The sequence below is a fragment of the Mesoplodon mirus genome, assembly GCF_964341445.2.
Source record: "Mesoplodon mirus genome assembly, chromosome: 7".
NCBI lineage: Eukaryota > Metazoa > Chordata > Mammalia > Artiodactyla > Ziphiidae > Mesoplodon > Mesoplodon mirus.
The window spans coordinates 94,206,107-94,227,106 of record NC_138983.1 but is presented as its reverse complement, the minus strand read 5'-3'; the positions used below and the strand labels follow the sequence as shown (position 1 = coordinate 94,227,106).

At 51.7% G+C, this 21,000-nt stretch overlaps 2 protein-coding genes and 1 pseudogene across 3 annotated transcripts in view; 1 reads left to right on the top strand and 2 right to left on the bottom strand.

Annotated features, from left to right (window-relative positions):
• LOC309808885 (centrosomal protein of 78 kDa-like) overlaps nucleotides 1-21,000 on the top strand; it is a 525,691-nt pseudogene that overhangs the window by 430,096 nt on the left and 74,595 nt on the right. The gene's annotated exons all lie outside the window — the stretch shown is intronic.
• On the bottom strand, nucleotides 683-19,625 carry LOC309808062 (BCL-6 corepressor-like; the record flags this gene model as incomplete). The annotated part of the gene is given in 15 exon segments (XM_082628067.1): nucleotides 683-1,577; nucleotides 2,944-3,100; nucleotides 3,265-3,342; nucleotides 3,780-3,925; nucleotides 5,078-5,244; nucleotides 10,124-10,357; nucleotides 10,361-10,378; nucleotides 10,709-10,890; nucleotides 11,065-11,403; nucleotides 12,152-12,397; nucleotides 16,265-16,366; nucleotides 16,903-17,124; nucleotides 17,777-17,963; nucleotides 18,435-18,488; nucleotides 19,146-19,625. Coding segments are annotated over 15 exon segments (2,904 nt in total), but the record flags the coding sequence as incomplete, so codon positions are not given.
• Nucleotides 19,541-21,000, bottom strand: part of LOC309807669 (interferon regulatory factor 6-like) — a 1,069,421-nt gene continuing 1,067,961 nt past the window's right edge. The window contains exon 5 of the mRNA XM_082627518.1: nucleotides 19,541-19,711. Coding sequence (XP_082483644.1) covers nucleotides 19,629-19,711 — 83 coding nt within the window. The 3' untranslated portion in view covers nucleotides 19,541-19,628. The remainder of the gene's footprint in view (nucleotides 19,712-21,000) is intronic.

Genomic DNA, 21,000 nt, shown 5'->3' with positions numbered 1-21,000 from the left:
CTGAATACTGCAAACGTTATTCCCAACCACTCAGCAAAGTACTACATACTTTTTCAGATATAGCAAAAAAAAGAAAAAAAAGAAAAAGCATACGATTCTTCCTATTTTCATTTCCAAAGATACATCCCAATCTTAATGATCAATCAGCGATTTCAACGTCAACTATAAACCCAGTATACTGCTGCTGTGCAGTGTACTAGAGCAATGGAAGAGAGAGGACCTCAAACCCTCTGTTCCCTCAAATTCAAAGGCAGGCTTCCTGACCCCTCCAGACCACTACTGGACACAGGGAAGGCACACTAATGTTTCAGGACCCCAACCAACAGTCACCTGCTTTGTGATTACTTCCATGACACACCCTCACCAACACCACTGAGTTTGCTGCTCCTACAGGACGTTACATGTATTTCCTATTTTAACACATACCACAGTGCATCATAATTATGATTGCAGATAGATGTTCTAACAATTGAAAGAGAATGATGACTTTTTTGCTCTTTACATCTTGCTATTTCCCTTCCCATAATATTTCTTGAAGCAAAACCATAAAATATAGACAAACACAAAAAACAGAAAATACACAAAACGTGTGCTTTGCACTTTAACGCAAACTTAAGTAAAATTAGTTCTGACAGTATCCAGCATGACAAACTTCCATGGTACAAACGAGAATGGACCAAGGTTTGAGCAGGTACAGGAGACAATCCAGGCATGAACAACACCAAGGAAAGGTAGACAGGAAGTAACATGGTGTGTAGGAAATCACGAGACCAGTCTGATGGGAAGAGACTTAAACAAGACTGAAACTCACTTTCTAAACCTCCATCTCCAACTGGACAATTCGCAGGACACAGGTGCACCAAAGTGGCCAATTTATTCAATCCCTTTAATATGGAGGAAGAGTTTAAAATTTTACTGGTTTAATTTGCCCCAAAAGCAACTCTCAACAGTTATGGCCTCTGTCGTCGGAGCTTTGTATGAAATTAAGTCAAAGTGTGGAGCTCCTTTGCCTTTTTTTTTTCCTCCTTAAAAAAGAAAAGAAACAATTGTTCCGAGTAAAAACAAACATATTCCAAAGCATGTGTACATTGAAAAGTAAAGAAACTTTATTAACAACTTCATAAAAACTGACTTAAAATTTTAAAAAGAAAAAAACATGTTTTGAAGTCCTTCCGACTGGAGTCGTGTCTCATAGTGTCCTTTCTTTACAGAAATAGTCGTATTAGGACACATATGCACAAGGATTAACACCATGACACACTGTACACGGCGGGCCCCGGCGAGCTCACCAGTCGTCGTCTGAGTCCAGGTCTCTGGGGAGGATCCACTCCACGGATGAGCCCAGCAGAGTCTGAAGCTCGTTCATGAACTCCACCAGATCTAAGAGCTCCTTACTTTCTGGATTAAAGGACTCTAGGTCCTTGGGGCAAGAGAATAAGAGACTTGCTGACACTTGCCGGTAGATCTCGGCCTCCGCGATGGTGACAATTTCCACATTTGGGAAATTGCAGCGGAATATGCAGGAGGACATTTGCAGTTTCTTGAGCAGGTCTGAGAGCAACAGCCAGTTATGAGGCCTACACCAGAGAAAGGACAGTGGTTTGAGTTTCCGGCAAAATTAGAGGCGCTCCCAACTATGAACTACCCGTCTCCTGGCAGTGAAAGGGCCTGCTACTTCCACTTTGATTACCCCACCCCCACCCCACTTCTCACTGTCCTTAGAAGATCTACTTCTTCTTTTTTTTTTTTTAATTTTATTTATTTATTTATTTTTGGCTGCGTTGGGCCTGTTGCTGCGCACGGGCTTAGTTGCTCCGTGGCATGTGGGATCTTCCCCGACCAGGGCTCGAACCTGTGTCCCCTGCACTGGCAGGCGGATTCTTAACCACTGTGCCACCAGGGAAGCCCGGAAGATCTACTTCTAGCGGGGGAACTCTGGACTCATGTGCATGTGTTAAGAGACCACCTAGGGCGGATCAGCCAACTTAGACAAAAGCAGGAGCAGCGCCCCTGAACGAGCCTCGTTGCAGGCCACCCCAGTGCTGCCTTGGCTCTGGCCACAACTCAGGTCACCCCTCTCCAAGTAAGTGTACCCCGTTCTAGTCACTGGGGAAAACCAGTCTGTATGCCAACCCAATGGAGATGGCAAACACCTCTTTGACCTCTCCTCTCCTCCGGCCCTCACGGAGAGAGCATGAGAAACACTCGAGGTCACCTGGCTTTCCTTTCCTTTCCCACACCTCCAAGCCGCCCCTCACTGCTGCCGGGAGTGAGGATTTTTCGAGAAGGGAGGTGGTAAAATCCTTCCTGATACCCTGCCATGCTTTATGATCTCTATCCCAAATAGAATGTCACCACAAAGGCAGACACGTTCCCAGCCTCAGAGTCCAAGGGGGATGCTACTCCTTAAGCAACGGGGTCAACACACAGCAGAGCAAGGTCTCCTGATGTGTTCACTCCGAAGGGTTGGTCATGGGGCACAGTGGCCCGACCGTGGGGACAAGACTCGATCTAAGCAAATCTGAAGACACATAAGATCCCAGGTGCCACATACGGCTTTCTCTAATCTTATACGAGAAGAGGGTACACATCAGTATCGTCCCGTGGACCTCACGCGCCTTGGAAGGCCCCTATGGTAGCCGTTTGGGGAGGATCCCTTCCCCAAGAGTTTACTGACTGAAACTGTGCAATTGCAGTCGCTGACTCCCGTGTCCTTTGGGCTCTAGGGGTGTGTTCCAATGAGGGCAGTTGGCTGGGGAGCCCTCCCACCCCCCAAACTTTTCTGGAAAAGTTCCACTGCATTATGTGAGGTCGGTGGACACTTGGTGAGGAATTCACTCACCCCCCAACCCAGCCACCCTCATCTGCTGAAGGGGATTTCTAACTCCTGCCACCCCACAGAGCAGCTGGGCTGGCTCTCGACCACACGCTGGCCACGCTCACCCCTGAGCGACGGACACCTGGACGTTATAACACGGCAAAAGGGGGTCTTCGGAAAATTCAGATTCCAATAGGTCACCATAGGCCTCGTTGCTGTCATCCTGGTCCTCCGGTCCTGGGGGATTTGCTAAAACATCGTAACCACTTTCATCATCTGGTTCTAACCGGGGGGGCAAACAAGAGAGAGGTCAGTAAGCTGGAGCAAGATTCCAGCTGTTCGCCAAAAAGGACCCTGGAAAAATTCTTTCCCAAGCAAGTCCTGCTCACAGCACCACCCCCACCCCCACCCCCACAAGCCCAACTGAAACGAACAAGGCTGCTCACCACACACACAGCTGCCAGAGAACTCTGAAGAGCAACCGGGGTTACCGTCGTCAGGAGCCTGCAGGTTATTTAAACAGTCTGCAGAGAGAGGGGGAGAGAGAGAGAGAGAAACAGAAACAAGATAACGCCTGCTGGTAAGAGGCAAATGCTGCTGGAGTTCGGGAACATCTCACGCTGGGGCTGGTGTCACCTCCTGACAAGTCCCACTGCACACGCCTCCAGGTATCTGACTGAAACCTCCCCACGCGTCCACCCGCCTTCCTGAGGGACTGCCCGCCTCACCGCCCCAGCCTGCCAAACAAAAGCTAGCCTGGCTAGCTAAGAGTTTTCCAGCCCCCCACCTTGCAAAGCTCAAAGTATGTATCTCTTCCTTGACAGACTAACGTTGGGCCGCTTTTCCCAGTAAAGGGTCACTTAGAGTAAACGGGGGGTGGGGGTAGGGGGAACCCAGGTGAAAGGCTGTGAAGTCACCGTCTAGATGCTTGAACAAGACCGTGTCTTGACCTCTGCCGTACCTGTTAAGAACTTCTCCAGAAGTTCGCTGTGGCTCACTTTCTTGATGGTTCTACCTGAGTACGTAGCCAGGGTAGGAACAGCACCGTAGGAGAGGAGCAAGCGGACAATTTCGAGATGATCATTCTTGACAGCATCGTGGAGAGGCCTAGGAGAGGTGCGGGGGATTACACCTGTGCACGCGACGCTTGCTTCTAAGGACACGGGGCAAAATCGAGCGTGTGCGGCCAAGCCTCATAGGCGCGCTATTTCACTGAGGAGGTGAGTTTACGGTCGCTGCGACAAATTACTCTGTTATTTCAACACATAACCCTTTACGGGACAGGTGAAGGGACCATCTCAGGCCTAATTCTTCAATGCAAATCTCTCTTAATGCATGGCCCAAGGAGGAACTCAGACAACGATGAAAACGTTTCCAATGAACTTAAATAGTGACAGACTGTAAGAAGGTAACATACGGCGGGGTGGGGGGAAGAACCCCAGCATCAAGGAAGCAGAATCGAGAAGCCATTGTTACACCATTACAAACAAAACCCAAAAAGTGCAGTTTATAAAAGAAACTAGGGGCAAAGTGGAACCTCTCCTGAAACCAACTTGGAGATGAGTGATCAACCCTCTCGCCCAGAAGCAGTCGACAGGCAGGGCGAGTTCTCAGGAGGATACAGAGTCCTCCTGCCCGTGTCCGCTGGGGTCAGGAACACTGTCCGCAGTCCCATCCAGAAAGGATGCTATTTGGAAACCACGAACCACCAAATACCTTACGGTTTTGCTCATTTTATGACTGTCAGGAAAGCCCCAGTGCCCTGCCTCGTGGTGGCATCCCAGGTACAACCGGGAAGATGCTTGGGCTGACTCAGACCTGGGCCTCTGGCCAATAAACCGAGGTCAAGGACAGAGTGGGGGCCAGGCCCGGGGATGTGGGTGGACACGGCAGATCCTATCAAGCCAGTTGCCACTGGACCTGTCTGTACTCCTGCAACTTTCAACTCACATATATGTTCAAGATTGAGATTCAACAGACGCTGGTGAAGAGTCCAGGGTCTTAAAAGAGAACACCCCTGATTATTCATGCAGGCTCAACATTTTCAGGGACTTCTGTCCATAAGAGCGTCACAGAGTTTTAAAGTTCTATGTAAATTTGCCAGAGAGATCTGTCCGATTCCATTCTAGAGGACTCCGCCACCAGTGTGCTTACATGGCACTCACTCTCCATCTTTCCTTCTGGGGTTCCCCGCACACCCTGAGAACCACTGCCTATGCCCCAACAGGGCCAGGCCAAGAGCGCAAGACCGCCACTGACCCGGTTCCATCCTGGGCACTGCAGTTGACATCGGCGCCATATTCAAGGAGGTGTCGTACGATGTTGAGCCAACCTCTTGCACAAGCCTCGTGCAGGGCACAGTAACCCGCGTTGTCGCGGTGGTTCACATCACAAATCTTGTTCTCCAGGCAGTACAAGACCACTTCCTACGGGGAGAGGAGAGGAGAGGAGAGGAGATACCATCAGACCACCATACAGTGAACCTTGTAAGGGTGACCTCCCCATAGCTTGGCGGTGCCCACTTTCAAAAGCATACATCCTTGGGGCCAAAAGCCCACCATGGCGCGGGCAGGAGGCAGGCATCCTGCTGGGGGGCGAGAGTGCGTGAGAAGGGCTTGGAGATGCAGACAGTGTTGTCTAAGGCTCTGCTGCACCAGTGGCCTGGCCATGGGCAAGTTACCCTTGAACTTCTCCAAGCTTCCACAGGGCTGCTGAGAGGACGCATTCGGATAACGATGAAAGCCCTCAGCCCAGGGGCCGACGTGACCAGTACAGAGGTGTCACGGCTGCTAACATCTTAGATGACACATTGCCAAGCACAGACCATTCTCACTTGATGGGTCTGTTCGGTCAGTGGCAGTGGACGATAACACAAGTTTAGATAAAAGTATGGATGACCAACACTTAAAGAGAGCTTAAATCAGCCAGAGAACATTCCCCAGCTTAGAGAAGCAGGGACACGCAGGTCAGCTACATCCTCGCGCCCCTTGTTAAGACCCCAAATCAGAACCTGGGCCTCAGATGCTCTTGTCTGTACGTTAAGTAGAGTTAAAGAGAAGCTCTCTCTCTCCATTCTCGAGGAATGACCCAAAATGCCTCCAATAACCCCACCCTCTATTTTGCCTCACTCCACCCTCTCGGGGCAGAATCAGTCTTAATATTCTCATATTTACTCAAGTTAATGACAGGAACCTGATACACCACGCTGCAACCTCCACATTTCAAGAATCAAATAAAACGTTCACAACCCACCCCCCCCAGAGATGTTCTGTGTCAACACTGTGCATTAGAATCACTGTTATTAACCTTATTTCTTTGGCTTGTTAAAATATTAATATGAACCACTCCCAGTAAGCAGAGCAGGAATTTATTCAATGTTTTATTACCTTAAGAAAGTTTTCAGACACATCGAAAGCATCTGCCACCAGAAAACACGTTATACTGTTTATACTGGGTAAGTTGTGCCCAGCAGAGAGCTGTCAGGTTCTGAGAGCTGGGAGTAGGCAGAACATGCATGTGGCCCAACACATGGTCTGCTGGTAAGGGGGGATGGGATGGGGTCAGAACAGGCCTCCTTGTGACATCTCTCAGGTAACTCATCTGTTAAACCTAAAACGGGGGTCATTCTAGCCACCCATAAGTGCGAGATGGGTTCTGTAAAACCTTTTATGCCCTTTGGAGGACATGCCAATCAAAGGTGACCACTCACTTGGGAGAGAACTAGAATGTTCCATTTGCTTACCACGTGAACCCAATGGGGCATGCTGGTAAACCTGGCCATCAGTGCCCTGTTACTTCAGGTCACTGCAGCAGCTCCCTTCCAAAACAAGAGGAGGAAGACAAAAGGCACGCCCACGAATGCGTTTCTCTGTTTACATCCCAACCTGCCAGAAAGCCCACAATCCTCTGGGCTCCCAGGCCACCTGCCCCGAGCCCTGGTATCCAGGATACCGCATGAAGCTGCTGCTGTTTTAGCAGGCCCTCACTAGCCAGACTTGAGTGGACAGCTGCAAGCTAATGAGTTGTGTGCCCCAGCCAGGGAGAGGCCCTGTCACGTGGCTCTGGGATCAGTTCTGAACGCCACCAACTGCTGTGCACACATCAATTTACTCAACCCAGGGTTTATTTGCTGTGACAATCATGGCCTTCACCTGGAAACCTTCATCACTACTAGGGCAGATTCAAGGGTACCTAGAAATGAAAGGCCGTCCAAGCTGGTGGGTAAGTCAACTCTCTTCTCCTGGAAGATGGCAGCAAAGGCAGCAGTAGCCCCACGGCCAGGTCAGACTTTTTGCCACGGGCTGTCCTAACTCAACCACGTTGATCCCACTATTTACACAGTGCTTCCCATTCCCCCAGATGAGGACGTCTTCTGTCACCCACAGGAACCCAAGAGATAGCAGGAAAGGAAGGTAGTACTATCCTCATTCAACACTTGGAAACTGAGGCCCAGAGATATTAAACCCCAAGTTCAATTAACATGAAGTACTAGACCTATAACTCAGGCCTTTGGTACCTGGTCAGCTGGGAAGATTCAAAAGGCCCAAGAGGGCCCCAGTTAGAGGGATGCAATCCAGCTGTGACGAGCATCCCACAGGCCTTCTCTGTTGGGGATCAAGTGGGCTAACTACACTCTCCTAGCTAGGAGGGTGATGGCCTCTAAATGGATGGCAACCATCGCCACCGACACTTTCTCTAACTGAAAGGTGAAGAGGCGGGGCGAGTCTGTCCACGCAACACATTCCTTGGTTTATTTTCTCCGCTAGAAATAAACGGGAGTGTCCGAAGGGCAGCCCAGCCATTCCCGAGCAAAGTCAAACTGCTTTTGTCGGACAGCTCTCTGTTCAGCGGCTATAAGCCGAATGCCATTACCCGCAAAATGTAACCATAAAGGCCATAAGCCCGACGTTGTAAGTTAATTAAATGCCTCATTAACTTTTTAAAAAACATGACTTATTCAATTCATAGAAAATTTAACCATCACCACTAAAGGCACAAGCATGTGGTTGCACACTGGCGTTTTAGCCTAAGAAATAGAAGCCTTTTTCCCAGGAGGGAAAGGTTTGAGGTCTTTGGCCATGCAAGTGATCTATTTAACATGGATCTGAAGCCAGAGTGTGTTTCTAAACTTCCAGAACCACATTATAATGACATAAAGCTCAGACAGCCTTTGTACTGCACATGGTATCTTTGGCTAAGCAGAAGAAAATAACCAAGAATGCTAAAGACAAAACTTCAGGAAAACCCTCCCAAACCACACCCTTATCTGCTTAAGCAAACTGTCCTTCAATTTTAAAAGGTTTAAGCTGCCACATCTCCCAACTGGGCCATCATCCCAACATTTAAAATTCTGCCCAGAGAAATCCCAGAAAGTTGGATTCAAAGTTGAAAGCGTTCATCTACTTGTCACAATGTTCAGCATCAACACTGGTGATCTGTGGAATCTACATATTGAAATTTACATTTGAAGAAAAAAACAAATCCCACCGTAAACATTCCCAAGGCTTCCTGTGCAATCAAAGGCCAGGTAGCCTAAAAAAGTATGGATCAAGTGCCCCTTGGTCCAGGCCTCAGAGCCACCAAACCAAAATGGAAACTGTCTTAGAGGACCAACGAGGGTCTTTTGACGTCTCTGGTCCCAAAGGGAGGCTGCTGGAAATGATGCCAAGTTCACAGGTGGGGCTCGGAGCCCCGCCCTCCACGGCGGGTGCAGCAGCACCCCGCCACCCCCATCTCCAGCATTTGCTGGAAGCGGGAGTCTACTTTCTCAACCCTAACCCAAAAGTTGGGGTTAGGGGTCTCCCCCCCACCTCCAGCGTTTGCTGGAAGCAAGGAGACTATTTTCTCAACCACGGGGGGTCTAGCTCAACACTATGTGCAACATCTGCTCTGTCCTCCTAGGCGCCCGCTCTCAGCTCTTGGGAAACCAACTGGGTGCTCCTTGGACTTCACCTGCAAGTAACTGCGCTAACTACCACAAAGTGCTCTCTAGCTAATGGAGAGGTCTCCAAGAGACGTGTAGATATACACAAGAGCACATTCAACCCACAACAACAACAAAACACCCCCAAACTAAGCATAGCCCTAGTGCTTCCAACTTCCCACCCACAGTCATGTCTTAGGGCCAAGGCAGGCACACTTCCAAGGGCTCACGGCACTATGGACCGGGGTGGGGGGACACGACGGGAGACGGGGGACAGGGGCACAGAGCTGGCTGAGGGTGTGGGCGCCAGGGCTCCGGGCCAGCCTGGGTCCTGCCACCCCAGTGCTCAGCCACACCTCCACGCTCAGCCTGCTGAACCGCGTTTTACTGTCACCATTCAACTCCCAGAGGGCTGATGCCAGCACAGAAAAATGCCTTTGCCCTGTGGGCTATCACATCACAATTGCTACTGACAAGTATGGTGGGGGAACTGCACAGGGCATGGAGAGGCATCTGTCTCACAGAGGTTTTGAACTGTAAAAAGGGCAATTCCAGTGTGAGCCAGTCTTGCTGAGGAGCGTGGTGGGCTGTGGAGCACTGCTGGATTGCTACCTGTACGGGGATCAGCTAACCCCTCTGAGGCTCAGTTTCCTCATCCGAGAGTGGGCTAGTACTCGTTACTCCCAAGTGAAGATGTTAACAGGGTGAAAGGAGTTACTACAGATCACACGGGCTTAGGCAGATATCAGCTCTCTTTCTGTGTTGCTCTAGCAATAGAGGCTGTCACTGTCATCAGCCGTGCTGGGTTGGGATACAGCAGTGTGGACAGGGAGTTCTGTGCAAGGCTCAACCCCTGCTCCCCGCCCATCAGCCCTCGGCTCCCGTGCCCTCTCAGAAAGAGACTGCTCAGGTCTGCCCTACTCCCACCCCTACTCTGCACAGACACTTCCCACCCGCTACCCCACAGGGGCATCACTCTGCCCCAAACAGCACAAGTTAGTAGAGCTAATAACTACTCTCCTTCTTGCTATTCAGAATCCAAAAGGCTCATTAAAATTCCCCTGGTCGCCAAGCCCTGGGTTAGGTCAGATTTTGTATCAGAGATAAGTGAGCCGGACTGGCCGAAGCAGCCTACCTGCCTGAACGGGAACGGAACATCAGAGAGGCCTGCCTTTCTTTTCACACCACGACTGAACAAGCCACCAAAGAGCCCGCAGTGTGAGCGGGGCCAACGCAAACACCCTGCTGGAACACCCAGCCCAGCCCGCCACGTGGAGGGGGCTGGGCTCTGAGACCCGCCCCCCATCCCCAGCCAGTGTGTCCCCCACCCAAGGAGCAGCAGCCGGCGGATCCTGATCCGGGGCACCCACAAGGATGCTCACCTCGTAGCCAAGCCGGGAGGCCTGCTGTAGGAGGGTCTCGCCCGCGTTCTTATTGACAATAAGTCTCCGCGCTTCCGGTGGCATCGGGCGGGACTGGGTGGTCTCTGGAGGGGAGCTTGAGCATGTCAGCTGCGAGGCCTGGGAAGCTGGTAACAATTGCTGCAAACGGTCCAAGGGCTTCTGGTCCTGCTCGGCCGGCGAAAGATCATAGTCGGAACTGGGCTCAGGCCGCTTTCAAAATCTCCGGACGGTCACCTATCACGAAACCAGGCAGCGCACACATTTCAGGCTGTCCTTCCAACACCCGCCTGGTTCGCCTCCTCCCTGAGTTACAAACCTGAGTGGAGGAAAGCACTTTTCCTCCTCTCTGTCTGAGGGAGGCGGGGCGCGAGGAAGGGGTTGCATTTTTACTAGCTGGAAACTTCACCACCACCCAGGAGACAGGTCCCCTAGGAAGGGGCAGGGACGTTTTGTGGGGAGGGGTTCAGGAAAAGGAAAGCTTTGTCCCCAGAAGCAGAGAAGTAAGCAGGCGGGATGTGCCTGCACAGGCCCAGGGAGCGGGGGAGAGCCAGGGGCAAGAGGTACCTTGCCATCCGCATTGTCCACGTAGGAGTCCCCTGGCAGCGGCAAGCCCCGCCTGGGCTCCTGAGGGATCAAATGCTTGGTTTTGCACGGTCGCTTCGCGGATGGTTTCTCGCTGTTGTCGGTGTATTTCTGCGGCAGGGGCGAAGGCTGCCGATCCATTTCTCCGTCCGTGCACAGCACATCTGTCAGGGGGAGAAGCAGCGGGCGTTACACAGTTGTAGCCGGTGAGGAAAGAAAAGCCCATTGTTAGCACTGATCGTTGGAGCAGCTTCAGTTTTTAAAGATATACCAATTATGTTTTCAAAGCACTAATATTTTAATCATCCCACATTCAACCGGCAAATAGGCTAACCCACGAAACGCCAAATGGCAAGTCGCTTCAAAGGGCCGCAAGAGAGGGCAGAAGCCAGCCCTTCTTGCGCTCCCGTCCCCACCCGTGGGGGGCCTGGGTGCTCGGGACAGGGCGACTGGGGACAGCCTGAGGCTGGAATGAGGGCACTGACAAGCGCCCGGGGTCACCCAAGACTTCCCTTCCTGCCCAGCCGCGGGCTGGGTGATGAGGAGCAGCCCAGGAAGTCGAGCTCCCGCCTCACTGTCCATTCCATAAGGAAGTGTGCAGGCTGAAAGGATCTCATGAAGAAAACTCCCCGCTCGCCACACGCTACTCTTGTCAACTTGGATGGCGCTCAGGTCCCCTCCAGGGCCGTTTCCCACAGAGGGCGAGTGATCCACCCTCCAGGAGCGCCCCCCGCCCCGTGCGTACCTTGTTCATTGTCACTGCATTTAAGGGACTCCTCCAACCAGCTGCTGTTGCTTTTGGCCTCTGCCCTTTTCCTGCCAGGTTTCTCTTCGGAGATGCTATTGCCCTGGGGGGTGACCGCAGGCTGAACCGCCTGGGTCACTTCCGTCCTGCCCTGCCGGCCAGGTTTGCTCTCTGCTCCCCCCGTTCTCTAAGGTGCAGCAAGCGGCGCTGCTTTCTGGGATGGAGCCCTGTTAATTCAATGCACACCTCAGGTTGGTCAGCTCACTATAATGTGGCTCTTCTAAGTGGTTAGAGGAACTGTTTGCCATTTCCCTCTCAGGCCAGTCAGCTAATGGAGAAGTAACTACAAATTAATGAAGAAGCCCCCCGGGGCAGGGGTGGGGGTGGGGAACAAACTGTCTTACACATCACTAACAGGGGTGGGGGAGGGGACGGGTGTGGTCACTGTGTTGGCTGGAACTTGTCACCAAGTCTCGGGAGGGGGCCTATTTGCCTTTGGCCACCTTTGGGCTCCAGCCCCTGCACCTGGCTTTGGGGGGGTGGGGGGTGGGATGGGGGTGGGGGGTGGGGAGGTGTGAGTGGCTCCCCCCAGGGCTCCAGGGTGGGACTGGAACTTTCCACTGCTCCGCTCCAGGACTTCCGTAGGGTGCCCTGCGGGCCCGAAGCCAAACCAAGCTCACCTCTGGAGACCCGTCTCCGCTTGGCTTTCAGCAGAGAGTCCTCCGGGAGCCCAGTGGTCTCAGTGTGGTTCCTATCGCCAGACACCTTGCGCTTTCTGTTCAGCCGGAGGGTGGGGCTGCGTGATGCGTCCGGGGCCGCCTGGTCGGCGGGGGACTCTCTGGGGGGCTCCGTGTCCATGTCCTCAGGAAGATCACTATCTTCTGGGGCTTCAAAGCGGTCAGCTTTGCTTCCATCATAACACTCCCCTAGGGGAGGGGAGACAACCCGGAAAGGAGGGAACAAAGGTCACCAGGAGCAGGCAGGACCCCCATGTCCAAGGCAATCTGCTACCAACAGACCGCCCCCCTTTGGAGACCAGGGGCCTCACACGCCGGAAGCACAAAACCCTCAGAAAGACGTCCCAAAGGAAGGACAGCTGAACACAACCAGCAAAGAAAGCAGAAAATGAGGCGCGTAGTCCACTCACAATCCATCCTTCAAGGGTCAAGGTGAGGCATCTACACCATCCGTCTATAGGCATGTGAGATCACTCCCTAACTGCTTAACTCTCCAAGGTGGCTTACTTTTAAAGGGGGGTGAGTGACCTCACAGTAAGATCCAACCAATCAGGGCAGAGCTACAAATGACTATGGAAACAGCTGCTAGTCAACAAAAAAGGCTGATGTCATCAAGAGACCAAATAGCCCCCAACTGCCATCTACACAGACATAGCACCAATGTTCACTTGGGTCAGCAGGGGCGAGGGTGAAGAAAAAGGGTAGGGAAAGAATGGTGGGAGGCTGGGAAGCTGGGGAGACCAAGGCAAGAGGAGCCTGGCAAAGGGAAAGGAAAGGCTTCCTGGTGCACACACAAGGGTCAAGGGCAATTTCAAAGAACTCAACCAGATTGCTACAAGTCCGTCTGTCCTCTTTCCACACCCGTGGGGGGAAAAGCATTTCACTGCCATCGAGGGGCTGCTCCTATTTCCTGTCTAGGAAGAAGGCCCTCAGTGACACCAGTCACCCACCTGGCACGTCTCCACGCCTTCCTTCCCAGGCAACAAGCATCTAAGGACATTTCAAAGACAAGACTCCAACCCCCTTCATGGGGGTGGGGTGGGGGGGGGTGCGGCGGGCAGGGCTGAACTGCTCACACCCCAGCTCCGCCAGTGTTCCTCCTGCCCCCCTGCTCAATCTAGCATCCACTTGGGGCTTTTCCTCCAATCACCCCAGCCTAACATCACTCCTCACTTTTGCTCTAGCCAAAGAAACAGTTCAACTGCTTTGCTAGTCACATTGTTTCTAACACACAAAGAATTCCATAATGATCACTGTGCTGTTAAAGAGTTCCCCGAAGATGACCCTGTGTCCATCACCGGCCGGGGGTGGGGGTGGGTGTATGAGTTTGGTATTTCGTTAACACCTGAGCTAAGCTCCCACAGCCCGTTTTTCTAGATGAAATCATGGACACACCTCTCACATGCTGCTCGCATTTCTCCTCCTCTCCCTAGACCACTTCAAGTATCACTCCCACTTCTGCCCAGCCGGCTGGTCCCCTGATCAGCCTCTCTTGGGGGCATTCCCAGCATTTAATGGCAGCCAGTTGTGGGGATGAACCTCACCCTGGCCTGGGCTAGCCTGGCCTGTGTTCTCAATGGTGGAACACACTTAGCTTTTCTCCAAGGGTATCCCAAGGTGGGGCAGATCCCCATCTACTCTTGCCGGAATGGTGGAATCACCCCAACCGCGAGGGTCTCCTGCCCCAAACTCCTGGCCTGTGCTTACGGGTGATGCAGCCCAGGCTACCGCAGGCCCGGTGAAGACGGCGTGCTGCAACTCTCACTCCGGCTGCTCTGTGACCCTCTTAAACACTCGGGCAGGAATGGCGCCACTTTACAACTCGGCCCCCCTCACTTGTAAAGTGGGAATGTTACTGCTAGCCTCCCTCCAGGGGTGGGCTTCATAATCACGGGCCGGGCTCAGCACAGAGAAAGGCTGGAAAAATCCCTTTAACCAAAAGATGCCAAGACTTTCAGACCAGCCTGAATCTCAGGCCTGAAATGTAGGAAATTTTAAGAGGTGAGCCCTGCTGGTTACACCATTGGACTTCTCTGGTCCAATCTGGTCCAATCAGCCTTCCCTAAAAGCTCCGTGGGAGGGGATCCATGAAGGAATGGAAGGGCTACCTTAAGAACCCCCATGTCCAATTTGAAAGTTTCTTTTTCCAAACTAGGTCCATCCACCCTTCCCCCAACCCCGGAGCCTTTTAGGGCAAAGATCTCAATTCCCCTCAGCTAAGGCCCCCCAAGACCTTATGCTAGTGTGACCTTACCCAGGCCAGTAATAACCCTGAAGGACACCCACCCCGACTGCCCAAGATGCCCATGGCCACCAGCTATGGGGTAGAGGCTCCGTGTCACTTGGAGCTTCTCAAAGACTGTTCTAACCACGACCCACAGGAGGATGACCCTTGAGGGCAAAGGAGATGGGGAGATAAATAGATACACGGGGATCCTAACCATCAGGCTTTGCCATCATTGCTACTTTTGGCCCTTCTAAAAGTGGGAAGCCATGTGCCCTTGGTCACCCAGTCTAAGCAAGATGTGAACGTGGTCCCTGCAGCATGGTCCTATGACTCACAGCACATATATCCCAAATGCATTATGGTTGCACCATAGCATCACCTCACAGAAGCATCAGCACAGCAACATTTACAAGTCACTGTGGCAGCAAAGCACCCTCACCACTGTTGAGCCATGCCCAGTGAGGCCTAAACAAGGTGAGAGGGTTCTGAGTCGCTGGAAGGCTCCCCAGGATTAGAATCCCCTTCTCTGTAGCTTAACTATAGCACCTCCAGTCAGGGCTAACCTTGTTCAAAGTTACACCCGCTACAGAAGGAGTGCAGGGGATCTCTGTTCCAAAGTAGTTTACAAACGTGCAGGTGCTCAGCTGGAAGAGAAGTTCCCTGAGCAAAGAAGTTTCATGAAGCCCCTCGACTGAGGCTTCCTCCAGCTCCTGGCCAGGCACTGCCACTGAGCAGGTCCTAGGCCTGTCCCAGCCAAGTGGTTGGCAAGGGAGATGGTTACTCCAAGTTTGAGAAGGAAGGGACCAATGCCTCCTTGCCCCGCCCCATCTTCAAATGCCACTGAGGGTTCCTAGTGATGAACTTCCAAGTCTGAGGAACCTCCAAACTCATTTGGTGAACTTCCAAAATAAAAATTTCACTCAGCCACCCATGTGATCATAAAGAATAAATGAGTATCTCGGCCACTGTGTTTTCAAGTTAATTTCTTTTTTAAACAAGCCCCTAGCAACAAGATGCACCCGCACCAGGACAACCAGGGCCACGCAAACAGCACCCACCACCTTGGAAGCTCCTGGGCCCTCCATGGGTAGGGGCTGCCTCAGAAGGGGGAAGGCATCTTGAAGGCATCCTGGACCCTCTCTGTGACCCCTGCCCGCCCCAAATCCCCGCCCCAGCTCCCATGTGCTCACAGCTCGGCTCTCGGCCACACCGACACCCATGAGAAGGACCTGAGCCCGTATCAGCTCAAGACATGATGGCCCAAGAACAAGAAGGCCCGTTCATATCCAGCCGAATGGAATGAACACCTGCTGTGCCTTGGATGTGGAGGCCGTGGTAAGAACAGTGGCCCCTTCAGGTGACCTTTCCTGACCAGCTAGTTACAAACCCCACGTCTCTACAAGACAGAGGGTGGGTGGGGAACCCACCTCCATTGCCCCAATCTTTCAAACGGAGCCCCTCACCTTCCCCAACCCTTCTCCTGCCCTCCCATGGTGGCGATTCATGGCTCACTGGGCCATGTCCCGGGTGCTCCAGGAAGAGACCCGTCGGTCGGTCTGAGATTGGAGGCAGGCGGTGGGGGGAGGGGGCTTTCGGAATCATCTGGGGCTCAGGCCCTGCTCCCCATCAGCCACACCGAGTTCTCGTCTCCAAGCTCAGCAGGAAAGACTGGGAAGGACGCACACAAACGTCTCTGGGAAGAAGGGCGGGTGAGGCCACTGAGACGTGAAGGGCAGCGGCCACCCTGGGTTTGGCCACGTTGCTGGAGAAAAGGGCGAGAAGACTCGAGGCAGGTTAACTGCCCACTCCCTTCCTCCAGCCTCCCTCACCGTCCACCCAGAACAGGCAGGTCCCCTCCTCAGAAAAGTGCATCCCCGTGAACTTGGCCTTGCCCACTTTTACCACGTCTCTCTGAGAAACTTCCCCAAGAGCTGAGTTATGAGGCCACTCAGGAGAGTAAGGGCTGCGTGTCAGCTGTGAGCACAGGCAAGGAGGGAGGCCTTCTTGCTGCTTCACTCCAGGGTGGCCTGGACCCTCCGTTTTTCATTCCAATCCCGAGGGGGAGGAGCTCGGAATCGTCTACTCCAGGCACATCAAGAGCCCCATCCCTCGGGTAAGGCCGCCACTGACTAGCCCCAGAAATCCCCTTCTACGGGAGCCACGTAGGACAAACCGGTCCCGGTGTGGCTTACCCAGAACCCTGGCCACAGGCCTTTGTCTGACCCCAAAGATGAGCTGGGGCAGGGCAGTGCTCCAAGCAGCACAGAGAAGCACACGCTGTTGCTGACCACAATTTTCCCGAACTGCATCAGGCACCCACGACCTAAGCATGCGGACGAACGCCGACCCTACGACTGGGTCCAAGGGCCTGGGCCTCCCAAACGTGCCCACCACCCCCGACTGTCCCGTCTCAGGAGGATTTCACGCCCACCCTGTCCTCGACGTTCACCTAGGTGCCCTCACTCACCATCACCGGTGAGGTTTCTGGGGTCCGGAGCAGGCTGCAGGCCACAGGCCACAAGCACGCACACTGAAGAAAGCGGGAGAAAGACCTCCACTTGCTGCCAACACATCTCATTAGCCCAGGAAGTCTCGAGGGCAAAGCCCGAAGTCAACCCCAGTGGGGGAGCAGCTGATGGGACCGCAGAGTGTGACTCGAGGCAAACACTAGCTTTCTCTCCAATTTGGCCTCCAAAACATAATACACCCCGTCTGGTAGGAAGAACGCCCTCGTTGATCCCACGCCCTTGGAGCGTGCTGTCAACTCCTAATGACTGCAAACAAGCCTGCCACAGAAAATAATTATGCTCATCTTTCTGGTGCCTTCATCAGCCCTCATCTCATTTGAACGAAACCTCTGCCTTTGGAGGGAGAATCCGAGTACTCTCCACTCCCTCCCATAGGAGACTGTCACTCTGGAGGGTCTGGCTCTGGCTGCAAGTGTCATTCCACTGCTACCAAAAACCCGTATCCGTACCTGCTACAAAACAGAACACATACCTGCTACGCTGGAGGTCTTGCACCGCCATTCCTCTGCTCTACTGTATCAGACTATTACTAACTACAGGACTAGCATTGCTCCGGAAAAAGGAGATGCGTGCCAGGAAACAGCATTTCATAGGTGCTTCACTCATGGATGCCGCAACGCTCAAAAGGACAACCAGCCTTGCAATCCACAGCTGGGAAGGGTGGCCAGAGCAGCCCGTTCTCCGAACAGCCAGCACCCAGACGCTGGGCCGTCGGAAGCGTATTGTTTCCTCTCACCTCCCTCGGCACTGGGAGCGGAACCGCCCCGTTCCCACCGACATGGTACCACACGCGAGCCGCCTGGGTTCACTTACATCTCTCACTGTCGTTCTGGTCGGCAATGGCCTCCTCCAGGGCGACCGACTTTGGCTTTTTGTCCTGACTTCCTTTCAGCCTTTCCCAGTCAGCGGGGCTGAATTTGCGCACCTCGGAGTCTTTGGTCGTCGGGTGGCCACCTTCTCGCTCTTTCATCTCCAACTCTGAGAAGCGCATCACTGCACGCTACAAAGAGAACGGAGATGGAAAAAAGACACACCTTACCACCAAAGCTATTTCACTGCCCTTACCTTAAAGGAAAGTATCTGCAAAGAAAAGTTTGCCCAAAACCAACCACAATTTATGATACGACTGAGATATTTTAAAATTGAACGATAAAAACGTAAGAGTGTCTATGTGTAACTAGTCACACACTCTTTATTCGTAAAGCCCTATGTATGTAGAGATATATGTGGTGTGTATGTATAGCCATACATACACTGTGGCATACAGACAGACATTCTCTTTCGAAGGTAAATAAAACAAAACAAAAATACAACGCAAAGAAAGCGAAACAAAAACACAACAGAAAAGAAAACAAATGCACAATGAATAAAGACGACCATGGCCCACAAACTTCCCTTTGTATATTTGGAAATGAAATTTAACTCAAAAGGTTTATGGAAGATTCTAGTAATAAAAATTTGAAGAACTGACCTCACAGTAAGCAGCGGGTAGACATAAAATACTGTCCTCTTGTAATCCTTCCATCTATGTCATTAAAATGGGCACTCAATGGATCATTTAGATAACTTCATCCATTTTTATAAGCACGAACCAATTTTTTTCTTAACATTGCAAAACAATTTGGCTTTATTTGTCTTTTAATTAAAAGTAAAATACCTTAAGGAAATTCCTATACAACATCTATCATTCACTAGCAAGTTAAATACATACTCTATCCCTTTAAGCAAGGTTTGTGTTTTTGTTTTTGTTTGTTTGTTTTTTTGGTGGAAAAACAAAATTGCACGAATCTCACAGACATGCGGCCGCTACACACCTCCACCAAGTATCACGTAAGGCATTCTGAGCAGCGCTTTTAGGTATATTTGTTAACGTACAGTAACGGCAGAGAAATCAAAGCGACTGATAGGTAAACGTCACGCAGTCTTTTAGACATCCTTCGCAATAATTAAAACTTCCGTTATCAGCATTCGAGTGGAGTTCGCTTAAAATCTACAGAATAACTTCAAGTATCCACTTACGTCCCCTTACTGGACACATTTCAAACATTTAAATTATCCTAAGCTTCATTAACCAAATCAGCCCGGTGTCCTGCCCTATCATACCCCCGGCCCCCTCCTCTTCACACATTAAAAAAACCTGACAACTGGTCAGGCTCCTGAAATTCGGGTGGCGGGGGCTCACCTGCAATGCCCGCTGCTCCCGGCCGAGCTGACTGGAGTCTGCGTACAGTCCGGTAGCGACACACTTGAACCGGGCACCCACGTAACCAGCGGAGTTTGCGATTCTCTTTGCCAGCTTAGATGGCTTTGGTTTCAGAACTTTGCCATCGGTTGATCCTGCCTCGTCAGCTCCGTCTTTGGTGTAGGTGGGGGTGACGTCCACACTCGGTGGGGCACTGCCCACGCAAAATGGTTTGGGATCCTCTTGGGTTTTCCCGAAAGTGACCGCAGAGCCGTCGCTCCCCAGGGTCGGCTCCAGGAATGGAGTCGAGACCGGCGTCGCCAGGTTCTCCTTGTTGGTTACCGCTGGAACATTCTCCTTGCTTAAGCCGGAAACTGGCTGGCCCGGAGCCTGTTTGAAAGTATAGGCTTCGTGGAAGTCACTGATGCGCCCCAACTCCTCTCTCAGGGCAATGAAATCCCGCTGTGGCTGTAGGGCCACATTTTACTTTTTTATTTTTAATATATGTTCACATGTTTCCATAAAGGATCCAAGGTGCCCCATAACGTAAGGACACACAATATTAGCTTTAAAAAAACATGAAAAAAAAAAAAAAGGGAAATCATGATCCTGGAAATGGGTTGTATCCTTTTAAGGGGTGAGAATAACAGAATGAGTGAGCCAAAGATTTGGGAAAGGATCTCACATTTCCAAATGTCCAAATCTTAAAATTGCACCAAGTGGGAATGTAGCTGTGGCAGTATTAACCTGAGAGAGCTCTATGATCGTTGTCTTGACTCATCACTTGCTTGCAAGGTTATAAATGACAGGGTAAGTGAAGGAGGGCAAGTAGACAGGTAAGAGTCATTTCCTCATTCTCAAAAGAAGGGGCATCACCTAGGGAAGGGGACTCCAAAATCCTACAGGAATCATCTGGATATACTAAATTTTCTAGGTGGCAAAAGTATCTCATTTGACCCTAGCAGCCAGATGGAACTTAGAAAAGTAGTGAAAAGCTACTCAACTGAATGCACGTCATATGACTACGAGCACGTCAGTGAAAAGTTCAAGGGAAGATGCTGTGGAAGAGCACTTCACCTTGTGCTTGAGCGTCCTCAGAACGTGCAATGGGAGGTGCAGTATCTGCTCTGTCTCACAGGGACCCTCCAACCTCTAAACGCATCTTTCCTGGGAAGCTGAATTCAAAAAGTCAATTTAAAAACAAGATAGGGCTTCCCTGGTGGCGCAGTGGTTGAGAGTCCGCCTGCCGATGCAGGGGACACGGGTTCGTGCCCCGGTCCGGGAAGATCCCACATGCCGCGGAGCGGCTGGGCCCGTGAGCCATGGCCGCCGAGCCTGCACGTCCAGAGCCTGTGCTCCGCAATGGGAGAGGCCACAACAGTGAGAGGCCCGCGTACCACAAAAAATTAATTAATTAATTAATTAATTTAAAAAAGATAAAAGTCTCTAGTAGAGAAATTGTATCAGAGCCTAGTATTAAGAGCTGTAGAGCCACAAGTTTCCCATGATACAGCCTTAGCAGAGGCTGTTAAGGCAGTGACAGAAAATTTGTACCGAGGGAAATAGCAGAAGAGTTTGCCTACAATTCACGAAAAGGATCCCTGCACTTGGCCTGAAGGAAATCAGCAAAATTTGTAACAGCTTGTGTATTTGTATGTGGGATTGAGAATGAATTTAATTTTTTAATTTCTCCGAATTATCACATAAGATTCAGAAGATGCTCTCTCTGCCTAGAAGCCACCCCACTGGGATAACTATGCCTACGGAGTTCCTTTGCCTATGACTCCGACTTGCTAACAGACTGGCAGCCTGGCCCCAGGGCCTGGTCGCTGCTCCCAGTGCAATGGTGGATATG